Consider the following 16,672-nt stretch of genomic DNA (forward strand, 5'->3'; position numbering starts at 1 on the left):
TCTTCTTCCTCAGTGTAAGAACTGCACGTGAAAATCTGTCTTTCTCAACAGACACTCTGCTGATAGCCGTCGATTTTAATATGTTGGAAAAGAAGAATTGGTGACAAGATAAAATATAGAAGCAACTACACTACAGTGTTGGGCACTCTTTCTCTATGGTGCGAGGTGACATCTGCGTAATTAGGTTCATATGCTGAATGTTTTTGGAATTCAACATCTAGTGTTATGCATTGACCCGTACTACTTTACACCGCAGTATGTACGTAGCTATGTGACTCTTTGCTGCATTGTAATGTTCAGAAAAAAAAAAAAAAAAACATGAACGACTCGACTTGACTTCGACTCGCGTAGTTCGTGTGCGCTCCTTCGTCCAGTCTCGTTGCCCTCAGGCTCGAGGTCATGTTTCCTCTGCCAAGATTCCACCAGTTTTCTTGCATCCTGCTTCCGACTTCAGCAATGTTTAGCACTTCGAGTGCAGGAATTGACGTTTGCATCTTTTATAACCAGACATTTCGAAACCCTCGCGAAATTGTGCGATCTCTTTCGCATTTGAATAGTGTCTGGCATCGACTTGTTGTCATGCATGTTTCATGCGAAGCGCTTGCGTTGAAATCCATCTTTGACATTGTTGGATCCTTTTGAGGTATATACCAGCGCCGGCACGGCTGCGTCCAAAAATGAGCCGTGTGCTTTACGCTGCCCTAATAACCTGTTTGCTACTGCACGTCGAGAGCAACATGCAGTCCAGCATTTCGCTGATGAACATCCTTCGACACTGGATAAGCGGGGATACATCAGTTTATACAATCTGCTTGGATAATTTTGAAGCTGAACAATGGATTTATAACGCGTCCTTCGCAACTTACACCAGGTGTGGCCATTGGAGTGCTTTTATTGACACATTGAAAAGGGAAGGCAACTCCAGCGTCAGAGCGGCTGTCTTATTGCCGAGTGCCATTGTGAACCACGATTTACTCTTTCGAATCGAAATGGAAGTTCCATACCTTCCACTCGTCACTTGGATAATCCATTCTGAAGGTGGATACGACGTGAGAAGCATCGACGAGCTGACCTACCTTCCGTGCGCTCTGATTGTCGTGGGTAAGAATGAGACAACCGGCCACAACATCGTAAATTACTCTGCTGATACCTATCGGAATTGCAATCAACGCCGGACTTTGAGCAGCGAAGAACTGTTAACGACGGTGAAGCACCAGACCTTGATCGAAATGGCATGGCCCTACACGTCAACGGCGTGGAAACGCCAATCTTGGACCGACATGGCGCATCAGAGCCTCACTCTTGGATGCGAGTATGCTAACCACGACACCATAGAGAACTTTTGCACCATTCCCGACCAAGATATTATCGTCGACGCGTTGCACCTTTTAAACGTCTCTACGCATAGCACACAGGTGATTCGCGGTGACTGGTTACCTTACCTCACCGGTAAGTTAGTTGACATAATGTTCGTCAGCATCATCTACACGGAAGAACGGTTCGCTGTCGTTTGTTTTCCCAGCGTGTTACATTACGCTCAAACCCTCTTTTTCACGCCCAAGATAATGCATACCGAATCGGCGCTCGGGCTGTTCTTCCGGACGTTTCAGACCCACATCTTGTCGCTTCTTCTGTCTGTCGCGGCCTGTCTAGCGGTGCTTTGTCTGACTGATAGAGACCATCGCGTTAGCCTTTCAAAGAGAGTTTCGGATGTATTATTATTTCTTATCGCTTGCCTACTCCAACTTTCTGCTTCCCTGCGGAAGAGAATGTGCACAAAGAGCCGAATCATTGTCGCGTCCTGGAACTTGGCATCTTTCTCACTATCTATCTACTTCCAGAGCTTGCTCACGTCTAGCGTGAGCGTTGGCGTGCGTTGGAGAGCAGAATACACCATTGATGAGCTCGAAGCTGCAGTTGTGTCAGGGCGGCTTTTGCCCTGTGTTGATGAGACATCCTACGTTGAGTCCTTACTGGAACAGTCCAGGAATAAGAGCAACACATTGGGTGTCTTGGGGAGGGCATTATACGCGGAAACGATCAAACCAGAAAACGTGAGCTGCATGGAGTTAGTTGCGCGCAAGACGCACTTTTACATCGGCTCTGAGATGGGACCGTGCGATATGATGGGATTCGAAAGTAACGTTGCGACCAGTAAGGATGTGTACAGCACGGTGATGGACTCCACGCCGGTGAGGAAAGATTTTCCCTGGAAGGTCCAGTATGGGAAGCTTTTGTCTAGAATATTTGAAACTGGCTGGGCATTGAAGGACGATGGAATCATTGATCATCAGTGTGCTCACATGAGGCAGGCGACAGAACACGTTGCAACGTCGCAAGTGAACTGCTGTTGGTGTTACCTCAGGCTGTACTCTGCGTGTTGCGGAATTGCGATGCTCGTGTTTCTGACGGAACTGGTACTTGCATATCGCGTCTGCTTAGTAGCATTCGTTTGCACAACTCGCTTATGAATGTCGCCTCGATACAGGCAGGCCATATTCCTGGGTCCGTGAATCTCGCACATATGAAACTGAAGTTCTTTGCTGGTTAACTGTATCCCCACACGTGGCATCTAGCGATACGAAGTAAGGTTCAATACAAGGGGTGAATGGGTGCTGTCATTGGTACGGCATGATGCTATCGGATGTACGTGGAACAGGGTTGCGGAATTAGGTAGCCCATTCAATTCCGAGGAATGGATATATGTGCTAATTCCATTCCTCTCTATTCCTCGGAGTAGAGAGCATTGGTCAATTCCCATTCCTGGAACGGCTTGGCATTCCAATTCAATTCCATCCTTCAATTCCAGAAAGAATAAATAAGGCAATATGAATGAAGCAAAGGAAAGTCTGCTAGCGGCAGCCACGCTGTCTCCATGCGCGTATTGTTATAGCTGCCTTCGTACACCTCTTCTTCACCCGGCCACCTGCGTATACCAGGTGCGTCGCCTCAGTTCTAGACAGATGATTTCGGCAGCAGATCTGCCAAAATTTTGACTGGCTACTTTTTGGCAACATTAAGTTCGGCAAAAAAATCGTCAAGAAATGAAGTTCACGGTTATCGAAAACAGGTGTTTTTAAAGAATCGAAGAATCGGGGTACACCGTTTTCGAGCCTCATCCTTCTAATTTTATATAACCCATTCCCTCCTGTAAACTTACACACAAGAACGCACTTGAGAAATGGAACGAGGACTGAGGCAAGTTTGATCTTCGGGCGTCAGGCGTTGCACCTTCGTCCTTCATTGCACCGGAGGCACGCATGACATGAAAACTTAGTCACTAGTCAGTGTGTGAAAAGTTGTGTGTGAATCTTATCTAGTCAATGAGAATTCTTTGTAGGTGGGTACACATGCTCCAGGATTGTTTCTACAAGAAACATGGGAAACAGTGCAGGCTAGCTGGTGTAGATCCAGGAAGACAACCGAGAGACACGGACACAGGAGACGTTGTCTTGCGTGTGGAGTCTTCTGTGTCCGTGTCTCTCGGTTGTCTTCTATGGATTTCTTTCTACATTTCACTTCGATTTCTTCATGTGTTACGTAGTGCTCCTAAAATAAAATACGTTCACGGCATGGTAGCTACTTCGGTAGCCACAGTGTCACGTATGGTTACTTTTCGGTACCCGGATGGCTAAATTTTGCGTCGGCGAGTTGAACTCACAATCACGCAACGCACTCCCACTCCCATATTCCATTCCAGGCGCTATAAAACAGGAATGATTCCGGAATCATTCCAACTACGCAACCCTGACGTGGAAGGACAGTCACGAGGTTGCTTGTGGACTGTGAGCCGTATCGGTTCAGGAAGACTTCAGTGACGGCACGGTGCTTGTGAACGATGGACAACTACTGTTGGCAGCGCCGCAGTAGACCAGCTCCGGTGCCGGAAAAAGAATATTTGGCAGGATTACATGCAGTACGCTGTGATAGTCCCTGTCCTCATCTGCCTACTGAATATGAACAGAGGTGACGTACGTCAATGTGAAACGCTGCCCAGGTTTTCCTCACACTAGCGCCAAGAGAAGTTCCTGTGTCGCCCCTCTCTCACTATTAGTTCACGAGTGGACGTACGCGTAAGAGGCATGAGAGCATATTCGATAGCGCATTTATTAGCACTAGATATCGAAAGAGATCTTATAGTTGACAGCGCGGAACAGTGTATACGAAAACTCTTATAGCTATTCCCACTATATAGCACTTTATAGCTATTCCCAAATATAACATTTCTCAACAGGGTTCATTTCGGACGAGACGGGGCATCCGAATGCTTCAGCAAATTCGTTGCTGTTCATCAGAGGTATGTTCACCCTGAAAGAAAAGCAGACTGCACAACATTCCCGCGTAAATTTGCAGGTGTAGCAGATAACGATATATGCTCAGAGTGACCTGAAGCAGGCGTTTGTTTCGAACCGTAGCTCGCTTACCTGTTTTCATGCTCAGTTTTCACTTTTTGGTTCCCTATTCGACAGAATCCCTACGATAAAGAGTAAGCAAAGTGAATGTGGTAGACATTAAAATACTGTGGCGGCGAACGTTCCAAATGATCGTACCCGTGCGTAGTAGATGAAGAACAGCTGTCTCGCAGTAACGTTTGTCAGCCCTTGGAGCTGATAATCTTTATTGAAATATCTGATAGTAAATAACTGATCGAAAAATACCTGAAGTTAAAAGCAGACGTCACATTCAGAGTGAGTGAGTGAGTAGTTTCGGTTTTGTTTCAACCACCTTCAACTTACTTTATAAGACACGAGGATCGCAGCATTGTCCTGAGCAGCCGTGTAGAGTTCAGATAATTGCTGTTCAAAAAGTCATGAAAAAATCACGGTGAATATATCGAGGTAAATATATTTTTTCTTACATATTTTTCGTAGCTGTATTGTTTTGCAAAGCAGTCAAGTGTGTCTTGATAACGGCTCCTTGAATCTTCTGTCCATAAAAGCTCGTCTGGGTTATAATAGCTAGCTGTAAAACAAGTATGAGAAGTAAAAGAAGTAGTTGCGCACATTCTGGACTTTGTATTTCCCATGCAGACGTCAAACGAACCAGATTCGAACGCTACTTGAAATAAACATTCCGTTATCCGAGGGCCAATTCTTGGGATATGAAACATCCTGAAAAAAGAAAAAACGAGAGGAAGTTTTAAATGGTTCTGACATTTGTTACATCTTACTTCTCTCTTGCTGATGTGGGTATAGCGAAGTCGAATAAACCCACAGGAAGAACTGAAATGAAGTTGCAGTACAACGGGACGCTGAGTGTTAGTTATTGATACTATCAGCACAAGTACTTACTTATGGCATTGTCGGAAAATATGTATTCGCACTTGGTATCAAAAATAGATCGTCTCCACCTGGAATTAAGAAAGTCCGTGCACGAGTCTGTAATGCAAATCTTATCCAATGGTTTCGTTAAGAACGAAATCTACCGATATACCGATAGCGTTGCCAGTTAGAAGAGTACTTTTATAGTCGCTTTTTGGGCATGTGGTTAGATTACCGAACTCGTTAAAAGCGCTAAAAGGGAAGGGCGAAACATGCGCTCGGTGTGCGCTTTTAACCAGTTCGATACAGGAGTATAACATTTCGCTATGCACTCTTATATGATATACCGACGCCATGCAATATTAAAACGTACTAGAATACGAGTGTAAAAGAGCATGCTGAACTTCAAATTTTCAGTTTCTTTCAATGTTACACAAGCCACTGTAATGAAAGCACTTCATAGAGAGTTAGTAAACTAAAACTTTATTTTGGTTACGTAAAATTTGGTTACGTATTTGGTTAAGAGTGCTTCACAAACGTACTACTACTACAAAAACTTTTATTTCCCTTAGAAAAGAAACAAAAAAGTGATCATCCCTCGAGCGCCCTCCTGTCTAATTAAATCGCAACAACGTGGCGGTAACAAATTTTCACCAATATTGATCATACCTGACTGCGAAACACGTGCTGCGATTATGGTTGCGTGCGGTTGGTTGGTACCGAGAGCGAAAATGTTTTCACACACCTCTTATGAAAATAACGCAGTCGGCCTTCTTGTTTCCACGAGCCGGCGACATACTGGCTGACGTCTAAAAAGTATGCCAGAGAGTTGTTGCGGTAATCTGGCACTGCGGCACCTACCTGAAAATAAGAAACATTCTCATTCTTCCCCACGCATAAGCATGTAAACGCTGAACACACACATAATATGAACAAGGCTGTGCAGCCAATAGTCCTTATCGGACGGTAATAGTCTTCGGGACGGTGCTATATACGGTAAGTCGACACTGCCACAATGAAACAATTCTTTTGCTATGCAACTGCGTTATGTTTACTTCCATTGTCTTTGTCGTAGGTGTCGACGACTTCTGACGTTTTTCTATAGAATGTATTCCATTCTAGATAAGATTGCCTAGCACTTACTTCCCTCGTTCCTTTTAACGCCCCAGCTAAGATGCTAAGATTTTCATACGTGTTTCGAGTCGACAGGCATTGTGGTAGCTGTCCTTTATCACTTCTTATGGCTAATTTTAATAATATCTCTCGTGAGTACGATTTGGACATTTTTACGAACTTTTGCGATCTTTTTTGTCTACTATTACGACGCTAGTATGATCATCTCTTGACTAATGTTGCGATTCCTCATTCACCACTATTTCAGACTCTGCATTTCAGTGCCTGAGCATCTCCTATGTTCTAGATTTGCAACTATTACCTTTGCTTGTTTCTATTACGTTGTTGGTTGTGTTTCAATTTTGGGGCGCACCATCACCTAGGCAACTGCTGTTCATGGGCACCATAAAAATACCAATAAATAAAATTGTTGACTAATATTTGCCATGTCGAAGGAGTAGGGGGTTCACTATCACAACAAGCCAATCGTGGAGTTATTTTCGCTTTGTTCCGTTTGATAACCTTGTGGTTTGGACACGCACCAGGACGCCCTGTCTGCTTTATTTTCACCAAACACACAAACCGTAATACACAGTAGCGTTTTCTTTTTATTCCGTGTTAGCGCCTCGATTCAACTGTGGCTATATGAGCGGTGTACAGATGTGGACAGATGAAGAGAGGAGTGGGGGACAGGGGGGTGGGGGTGAGTATGCGTCCTGGGCAGACGTCAGGGGGAACTGGGCCGAAATTCGTGTGGAAAGACCCAGTAGGTTGCCCGCGCATAGATTGAGGTTAGACCAATCTTAATATGGCACTCATTCATTGCAATTAAAATTTTCTGACGATGATGATGACGATGATGATGACTTGGCGTTTTATGACACAAGAGCAACTAAACAGTTTCCTCACTTCGCTCTCGTAAGCGACGACTTGTCCGGTGGTTGAGAGCCGTAAAGGGAAGAACGTGTAGACTTGTATGTTCTTGACCTGGCAGGAAAGGTATACATGGGTATATGTGGGTATGGGTACATGGGCAGGAAAGGTACACGTATATGGGAGACTCCTCCTGTGCTACAGTGATTGTACAGCACAATACCTTCGTCAAAACAATATTTCTGCTCCACAGGTCGAGAAATCTGATATCGGGAATGGACTCCAGGAAAGCAGCACGGATTTCTTCGGCCATAACGTCACCCTGTGTTAAAGAATGATGTGCATGAAAAGGGTTGATTTGTAAATAGACCTCTGCCCGAGAAACGTCATCATAACGTTGCTAGACAAACCGAAACCGAAACCGAAACAATTCGGAAGGGGAGGGCAGGGTTCCACGAATGGGCACTTGTTCGCTGCCTCCTAGACCTCTACCCGAAAAACGTCATGACGTTGGTTGACAGACTGAAACCGAAACAATTCGGAAGGGGAGGGCAGGGTACCACAAATGGGCACGTGTTCGCAGCCTCCTATTGAAAGAAAAGTAGGACCAAGGGTCGCGCCCCTTTCAGGGACCATTGTAATCCCCTCAAGATACTGGCTTTCGGCGCGGCCTTGTTCGCCCCTATAGCTTCCAGCGTAGTTCGTCTACCAAATTAGGAGCGCTGGCAATGCTCCCTGCTTGGTTGACGTGCTATACGCTGGGCGGCGCTGATCAATAGTCTTTTTGATGAATATTAACACTCCGCATGTCACGAACCGTGCATTAACATATCACTGCATTGTTCTACGTGGGTTTCGCGCTACATGTGCTTTTCAGCTTTAGCTGATGGGGGTTCAATGCAATCTTGCATATTCCGTGGCATCCTTTCTCACAATGTCAAAAACAGTGCGATATATTTTGAATGAATTAAAATATCACCATAAGTTCGTAGAACCCTTTGGCACCCGCCAATGGACTCGAGAATGTGTGTGTCACTAGTGTGGGCAGAAGCTTGTTGATCAGATGCACACAAACTCTCCACTTGGCAGGTTTTCTCCACTTTCTACCACTGAGGGTGAACAAGGTTGTAGGTAGAAGCTCATTAATACCCAGGAAAGGAGCCATGAACACCACCATGTGAAATGCCAAGTAGTTGTAAACGTGTTCCCTGTACACAGTAAACAAGTGCTCTAAATGTATCCCAATGAAAACATGGTAAAGCTGAAAGCATGCACAACACTCATTTTTCCTTTACGTCATTTGTCAGGGCAGTCAGAGAAACTTATCTGGGGGCTTAATCACTTCATCGTCGTTACGGTCGTTACAAGCTAACGAGTGCCGGGACATTCAAACAGGTGGGCACGTGACACATTGCGCGTGACGTGTACCACGGCCTTCATGTATCGCGCGAAGAGCGCCGTGCACGTGTTTTATCACGTGCCCACCTTTTCCCGCCTTTCGTGGCTAGTAACGACCGTAACTACGATGAAGCGATTAAGCCCCCTGGGCAGTGTTCATTGTACTTACGGTGTTGAGAGTAGCTGCTTTAGAGTCACGTTCACGAAGGAAGGTAGTTTCACCAGTATTCGAGTCGTCGCGGTGAAAGCAAAGCTTGGCCCCATAACTGTATTCATGAGCTGCGTAACACCAATGGTATTTCGTAGAACGCACTCCATTCCTAGAGGTAGCAGTTTTTCTAGCACTTGTGTAATTGCTTTCGTAATCCCTTTTCAACGAACGGGGCGCGATTTGTGTATATTGCCCCATGTACAAATGTTGAGGTCTATATCAATATATGCAGCGCTAAACAGTTTTCGTACACCATTCTGAAACAATCATTCTTTGCACACCAGTTGACGTGCGAGCCTCGTGGTCAAAATGTTCTTCAAGGGCACTTGCATGAGGTCAGCCATAACAGTGCTACGGAAATTTGTGAGTGAACCGAAGTGAAATAATTTTTCGTTTCTAACGCGTTTTTTTCGTACGAAATTTGCGGTCGTGAAACGTGTATTTGTTCTCTCGTGATTACAATTTGAAAGAAATTTATGCCTAAATGCGCCGGAGCAACTGTGGTTATGACCGGTATACCTAAATGAAAAAATGTGAAATTACAAAAGGTGTATAAATTAACGAAAACGCTCGAAACCGTCGTTCTGCCTTATCTCACGGGAGATTCATCAATCGCACGACGCTCGCTATTTATATCCGATATATGACTCCAATATATTCTAGGGAAGTAACTCTAACAGTAACTCAACTATATTCAGGTCTAATTAAAGCCAAAATACACACACACAAACAATTTGTGCGATTTTCAGCTGCCAGTGAGAATCGCAACACCTTCTGTGATCGCCTGCAAATTTTTTTACAACCCAGTTTCACATTTCTTCACAACTGTACAAGTGGCTTTCTCCAACACCAAAGGTTTTAACGGATATGAACCACTGTGGCGGTGTGCTTACTTTGTGGATATGTTGGAGCTGCCAGTAATGGAAGATTTGGTAGTTCTCCGCCTTGAAAACTGGGTGCTTTTTTAAGGTACTGGTCTAGAAAAAAAAATTATAAAATATAATTATGCAAAAATGACGAATCACAAGAGGAAGATACACGGCACGACTAAGTGGTGAAAGCCAAGACAATCGCTGCCTCACAAAAAACCACCTGTTGGTTATCCATCCTACAGACCAGGGTGTCGAACCGAACCCGAACACGAACCGAGAACCGTACCCGAACCGTATATTTTTGTCGGAACCGAACCGAATCTCGAAGCAAATAATAGCGGTAGCGGGTTCTCAACAAAACGGTTCGGATATAAAAGAAGTCAGCATCAGAGTTCAAGTGCCTCTCAATCCCCGAACGAGGACACATTGATCTGCATATAATGAATTTCGCAAATTTTCACCTAGCAGTCAAACCAGGACGTATAGTAAGTATGCTTTCAGTGTCTTTTTTAACACGTTGAAGCGCAGTTGTCCTTGTGAGCGCCGCGGCTAGCGCCCCACGCACGCGCTGCGGCGTCTGCTTTTCAGAGAGGAGGTGCCACGCGGACGAATGAAGCAGGAATGGAGTAGGCCTATGGTGTAGCTCTATGGGACTAATATGTGATTAAGCAAGCGCCCAACATTTCCCTTTACACTTGAGCAGTAAAAATGAACCAAGTGAGAAACACAAGTGGAGAAGGAGCGCACGCAGAACGGTGCCTGTATGACTGGTCGTGGTTTGAAAAAAATTAAATGTGTATATGAGTTCTGCTTACTGGTAGTGCAACTGTGACACATTGCCATTCTGTCTGTGACACACATTGCCTTTGTGTTGTGGATTAGCTGGTACACTGCTGTGAGCTCGGGCAGAGCAAGGTTGGCTGACTTATTTTCGACATGCATCAGTACGGTTTCAGATTGAGTCACGCTGCGAATGCAGTGTGCTGGAAAGTACCGTCATCTATGTATATGCCGATATTATACGCGGTGCTTCAGCTTGCGAATCAAAATTCGGCGATTCGGCGATTGAGCGTTCAAACTGGCTTTACGCTTGCCTCGGCTATCGTCACTGCAATTTCGGCCACTCCTTCGCATAGGTCTTGATCAGTCGTTCCGTGAGTCAGGCGAAAGTAAAGACAGGCCAGGTTTGTAAACTCGGTTATTGCTGCCGTTCTGTCATTTTCCACACGCTGAGTGCTGATGAGGACATCTGGTCCAGCCAACTGAAGATGAGACGAGTTTCTGCACTAGAGTTCGAATTTACTTCCGGAGTAGAGCATATCACTTACGCTCAGAATCCACTTGTTACTGCTCGGGTCTCTGTCAATCTCGAAGAAAAGCAAAGGTGAAATGTCCATTCTGTTCATGATGTTCCCCACCGTTTCCAAGACGTCGTCCGCAGTTAGTTGGGTCCAGATAGGGTTGCAGCCCAGAGATGTTAGTATGCGCTGTATCTCTGCGGTCGGTGGGGTTTCTTCAGGGAGAGAAGCAAGGCGGTCATCACTTATGAATACAGGGTTGACTTAGTATCAGATGTTCTGCTTGTCTCCGTTTTTCCAGGATGAAGATCTGATTTTTTCGTTATTCGATAAACGATTCACGAATCACGAACTGATATACCGTAAAACACACACACACACACACAAAAAAAACAAAACAAAAACAAAAAACAGGACAATGGAACAAGCACGACACAAACGATTTTTAGCAACTGAATTTGTTTTGCACATTTTCATAGCCAGATATTGACGACCTCTACTGTTCTCTTTCTATCCCAGGCAGCACAATGTACTGAAAGACAAGTGCAATAGGGGTGGACGAGTAGGTGGAATCCCTTGAGCACTCTCGTGAATCTAAAGAGGATTGATAAGACACATTCCGTCCACCCCTCTTGCACTCCTCTTTCATTACATTGTGCTGCTTGAGTGCAGTTCTTTCGTCGATAACTCGACAGACGCGTGGCTGATACTACTATCGTTCTGTCTTATGCAGCGAGCCTTCATTATCCCCGTTCCCCTTCTATCCGGATGGGAGGCTAAGAATCGTACTTATGATAGCTGGGCATCGAATTTATATAACACCACGCGCGAACTCAAGGTGGCTTGGTTGTTGTTTGAGTGATGCTTGCTTTCACGGAAAGAGCACCCACCAGGCGGTATGAAAAAGTGGTTACGTGAAGACTTCTCCACCAACTGTTGCATACGTCCCGCATGATTCAAATACAGGACGAATGAGGTCAACCTCATTCTCACATCATTGGGTACAGGCAAAATACGACTGCTTACGTATCTTCGCCTTGCACGAGCTCCATAGAGACTGCAGTGGAGAGGGATATCCTTGCGTCGTAGCTGCAATGCATGTAAAACTTGCTTACTTTACTTACTTTGCTTGCTTACTCGTAGTCGCACAAATTCTATCAAGGCCTTCAATTCTGGTCTGTAGTCATGCGGGGTCATATGTCTGTAGTCATGCGCTGTGACATAATACTAATAATTGGGAAATTTTCTATATCGTACCGTCGCGGGCGAGTATATGCAGTGCATCTTGACACCAGCTCAGCTCACATACGAAATAATGTTATTGATCAACGACGCATGACCAGCGGTATAGCCGAACGGGATAAGGAATCCTGCTCGTTGGTGGTAGCCAAGGATGTGCCGAAGACTGGGAGGTGGTGGGTTCGAATCCTACCACCGACTGTGTTTTGCGACTGTGTTTCCCTGGGTTTTCCGAAGACTTTCAAGATGAATGTCGGCGCAATTCCCTCTGAAGTCGGCCCAGGACGCATACTAACCCCCCTGTCACCCTACTCCTTCCTGCTGTCCTCTCTCCAACTGTCCACATCTGTACGCCGCTCATAGCTACAGCTGCTTCGCGGCGCTAACACGAAAGCAAGAAAAAAAATCATAAGCATGCTACAACCAGCACAATAATGAAGATGGACCAGTGTTCACCGACTGAGTAGGTACTGGCTGACTGCGCTTATCTCATGCCTCTGTAAGCTCTCATCCATCAAGAGGGAGCAATGCCTTAAAGGCAATGCAAAGTGCGCAATACTTCTAGGTCATATCCATACGAAGACAGGTACCATTTTTATCCTGACAGAGGTTCCATCGTAATGTACAGCCCTCGTACACTTACCATCTAACACTTGTCTTATTTTCGTCTCAATACCTCGAGCAAGTATGGTGTCATAACCCGTATGGTCTTCGTCTTCTACGTAGTTCGGGCTTGTAATGATTGGCCAGCCTTCCCGGCAGACATAACCGTAAAAATTTTCACAAGGCTCGCAGCATGAACTGAAGGAATTATTCAGCGCGGTACCTGAAATTGTAACCACGTTACTTGCCTTGCATTACCAAGGAAGCGGTCACTCATCGGGTAAACACTGTCGGGTAAACGAGTGATACGTTTCTCGTCAACATCAACATTATCGACATCAACGTTTCTCGAAGTTATGCCGAACGAGGTAAACTGACTGGCTCTGTTCAACATTAAAATTGCTGTGTTACGATACTTGCCTTCAGCGACGCAGAAAGATGTATTGCAGACTTCATAATCTGTAGGGTATGGCTTGCTTTCTGACGGACGAGAAATTACGTAGTTTTAACGTAACTGCGTACGTTGACTTTAATAGAGTAAGGAACATGTATACCTGGCATAGCGTTGTTCTGAAAGAAAAAGGTAAACAAACGTGTGTATTTCGTTTAGTTCTGGTGTTTTTTATCATCATTTTCCGGTTGACATATACGTACTGGGTCAATCGAAGTATAAAACGGTGTAAGGGTTGTCACGCTGACGTCTGGTGTAGACATGGTGAGGTTGTCATCAAATATCGTAACATTGATGATGTCAAAACCTGCAAACAGAAATATATGCTCTTAATAGATATCCTGCGAAACCACGCGAAAAGCGCAGTGTAGTATACCAGTGTGGGTTCAGCCTGCAAACGAACGAAGATCGAACAGGACCACCAATGAAACTCGACAGACGTGGGTCACGCACGCTCAAGCCACTACGACGACCAGCTCATCACAAATACAAATCATCATCAAAACGACCAGCTGAATCCACTACTTGGAAATTGACTTTGGATTGCTTTATCCATGTCTTATGGGATGCTGGGACGACACGTTGGAGTACTTACTTGTCCTACCGTACCCCTGCTCTATAACGCTATAGAACCTAATACCGCAAACATAACTGATGTTCTATTTTATTTGTAGGTATACGCACCTCCTGAACAGTTTGGTGACAGATCACACGGCGTGCTTGACGATATGCTAGATGAGTAGGCTGTTGTCATACCAGTTTCTGTTCCCATTGGAGAACCTGTTCCATGTCCCATTGGAGTACTCGTTCCATTTCCCATTGGAGTGCCCGTTCCATTTCCCATTGGAGTACCCGTTCCAGTTCCCATTGGAGTACCCGTTCCAGTTCCCATTGGAGTTCCCGTTCCAGTTCCCATTGGTGTACCCGTTCCAGTTCCTATTGGAGTACCCGTTCCAGTTCCCATTGGAGTACCCGTTGCAGTTCCCCTTGCAGTTCCTGTTGCACTACCCGTTGCAGTTCCTGTTGCACCACCCGTTGCACTCCATGATGCAGACATCATCATGCTTGATGTCATATCTGTTGAACTACCAGTTCTGTTGACTGGTGAAACACTCGTCATACTTGGCGAAGTTGTTCCTGCATTCGTTGTCATACCAGTCGCCGTAGTTTGCATACCTGTCGTTGTACTGAACGTAGCCGAAATAGTAGTAGTCTCAATATAAGAAACGTTCACGGTCATAATGTCCGTTGGAGACGAGGCTGAAAGAGTAAAATTTCAGCCCCAAAATGAAATTTATCGTCGCACACATTAAGGATACCTTACGTACTTGTGGAATCCGTAGCTACCGTAATTTTCCCTCCTGTCCGCGTTGCAGTATGAAGCATTGCAAGCACTAACATTGTAGGTGCTCTGGTCCAGAATAATGTCATCATGGATATGAGATGAGCAGGATGAATAATAGAGGGAATCTAGAAGGAATACTTCATGTCATGCCTCAACACGCCGTTTTGATCCAGACTGAATAAACGTATGGCAGAGTTAGTCCCGCTTACACGAACGCCTAGGAAATTCCTCCGCGCCATCTTCAGTAGCCTTAGCTATATTAGCTCTATGCCCATGCCCGAAGCACTACCGAAGCTACTGAGCACGCCACTGAGGTACTTCCTGAACTATCGCGCAAGCGCACTTGAGCCTCAGCCTGCAGGCTCCTAGCTTGCATGAAGGTTAGTTTTCAGAATGTGTCCCAGTAACGATAGACAGGCCTATACCTGTTGGTTCGATAGCGTGCGGTAGCAATGCCAGTGCGCCCAGCACAAGAACAGGGAGAAAGCCGTATCGTGCTGTCGACAGCTGCTTGCTTGCTTCCTATGAGGATAGGGTGTTCTTTCGTGGCTCTGGTTGCGCTTTCAAAGACTGTAAAGAACGCTTTGCGTAGTCATGCTCTATCATTATTTCACTTGGCTCATAGTATCCCTGCCATTACTTACTGCGTATCTTGGACTGCTTGGGCCGAGGAGATAATCGCTGACTGTGTGATCGTAGTATGCGTGATCAAAGGCGTGAGGAGCTCGGCATTGGTCGCTCGAGAACGGAACGAACAAGCGTGCTGTTTCGCGTGCTGCTTCTTCGTTTTTCGTTCCGCCCATTGCAGAAAACCTAGTTCCCGCACGCGTAGAGCTACATATTATCACACATCACACATGTTTCTCCTTCTATACATGCTGCTATCTATAGTCGTGTTCAATTTAAGGAGGAAAATCAGTCTAGTCCGTCAACACCCAAAATATCGCTGCGCCTCAGATAGGATGGCTAGAAACAGCGAGGTCACGCTCCCTCCTGCGCCAGATAACGTCATACGCACTCGGATTCCCTGTTGGCTTTCAAGACTGGCCGCATGACACTACGTCACGTCACTACGACGTCACTCCGTCGTCACGTTGCCCACCTCTGTGAGGGCGACAACGGCGAGCTCTTTCATCGCCACCATCACGCTGCGTGGTGGCGCTGTCACGTCTCCGGTTTTCTCCAGGGTTCATGGAGCACACAACTTGCATTTTTCGCTTGGACCTAATACCCTTTCTATTCGCAACTGTCCTCAGTTGTTGTCACTTGTAGGCGACACAGGAAGAACCACATTGTGCACTTTGGCCAACTTATATAGTACATATAGCACAAAAGACAGGAATATGAGGCGATTGGGTTTTACCAGGAGAGAGAGAGAGAGAGAGAGAGAGAGAGAGAGAGAGAGAGAGAGAGCTGTCACCGCTGATTGCCTTCATATCGGTACTATACTTTCGGTACTATAGCTAACAGTACTTTTGGCGAACACATGAAAGAGTTTTAGTGTACCGTACGCTATCGTCTTTGCGTACGTAAGGGATAGCGTTGGTGGCTCTACACACGCGCAAACCATAAAGACAGCTTCGCGCAGTGCGCAGAACCATCGCTCTATCCCCTACGTACGCAAAGGCGACACGGCATACAATGCACTAAAACTCACTATTTTGTACAGGCACTACAATTGGTGCACTAGCGTTGTCCTTTCAGTGCATTGTGTGTAGCCTGCCAGATATTAGACAATGGCAAGTATATTTGACGATATATCCGTTTCTGTGATGTGTGTCCGTCGGTGACTTACTGTCCTCATCTCAACACCAACAAGAGGCAACATTTGTATGCGTAAAACAATTTATTGCAGGATGCTCCATGCGTGACATCCCACTGATGCGTGATAAATTTTATCATAAATACAAATAATTTTTGAAGTACCCACATTGTTCTGAAACGTTATCTGGTCAAATCTATATCGCATCCAGCGTGGAAGCGTGACTTTACATCCATACGTAATTTT

At 45.5% G+C, this 16,672-nt stretch overlaps 1 protein-coding gene across 2 annotated transcripts; it reads right to left on the reverse strand.

The window, feature by feature from the left end:
* Positions 1-4,179: 4,179 nt before the first annotated feature.
* On the reverse strand, positions 4,180-15,446 carry LOC135368682 (neprilysin-1-like). 2 transcript variants are annotated; one of them, XM_064602127.1, is made up of 25 exons: positions 15,309-15,446; positions 15,090-15,234; positions 14,648-14,789; positions 14,004-14,579; positions 13,523-13,626; positions 13,423-13,438; positions 13,289-13,348; positions 12,909-13,091; positions 12,053-12,115; positions 11,057-11,241; positions 10,823-10,990; positions 9,750-9,833; positions 8,815-8,924; positions 8,227-8,356; positions 7,471-7,569; positions 7,284-7,361; positions 6,007-6,122; positions 5,292-5,350; positions 5,171-5,222; positions 5,044-5,111; positions 4,859-4,962; positions 4,737-4,796; positions 4,551-4,658; positions 4,425-4,474; positions 4,180-4,308 (listed from the first exon to the last, which is right to left on the reverse strand). In XM_064602127.1, the coding sequence occupies exons 3-25, from the start codon at positions 14,751-14,753 to the stop codon at positions 4,206-4,208; spliced, it is 2,682 nt and encodes an 893-aa protein (XP_064458197.1). In that variant the 5' UTR covers positions 14,754-14,789; positions 15,090-15,234; positions 15,309-15,446; the 3' UTR covers positions 4,180-4,205. The 2 variants fall into 2 exon arrangements, with proteins under 2 accessions (XP_064458197.1, XP_064458196.1); XM_064602126.1 differs by having other exon boundaries at positions 8,227-8,455.
* Positions 15,447-16,672: the final 1,226 nt, after the last annotated feature.

The sequence above is a fragment of the Ornithodoros turicata genome, chromosome 9, assembly GCF_037126465.1.
Source record: "Ornithodoros turicata isolate Travis chromosome 9, ASM3712646v1, whole genome shotgun sequence".
Classification (NCBI taxonomy): Eukaryota; Metazoa; Arthropoda; class Arachnida; order Ixodida; family Argasidae; genus Ornithodoros; species Ornithodoros turicata.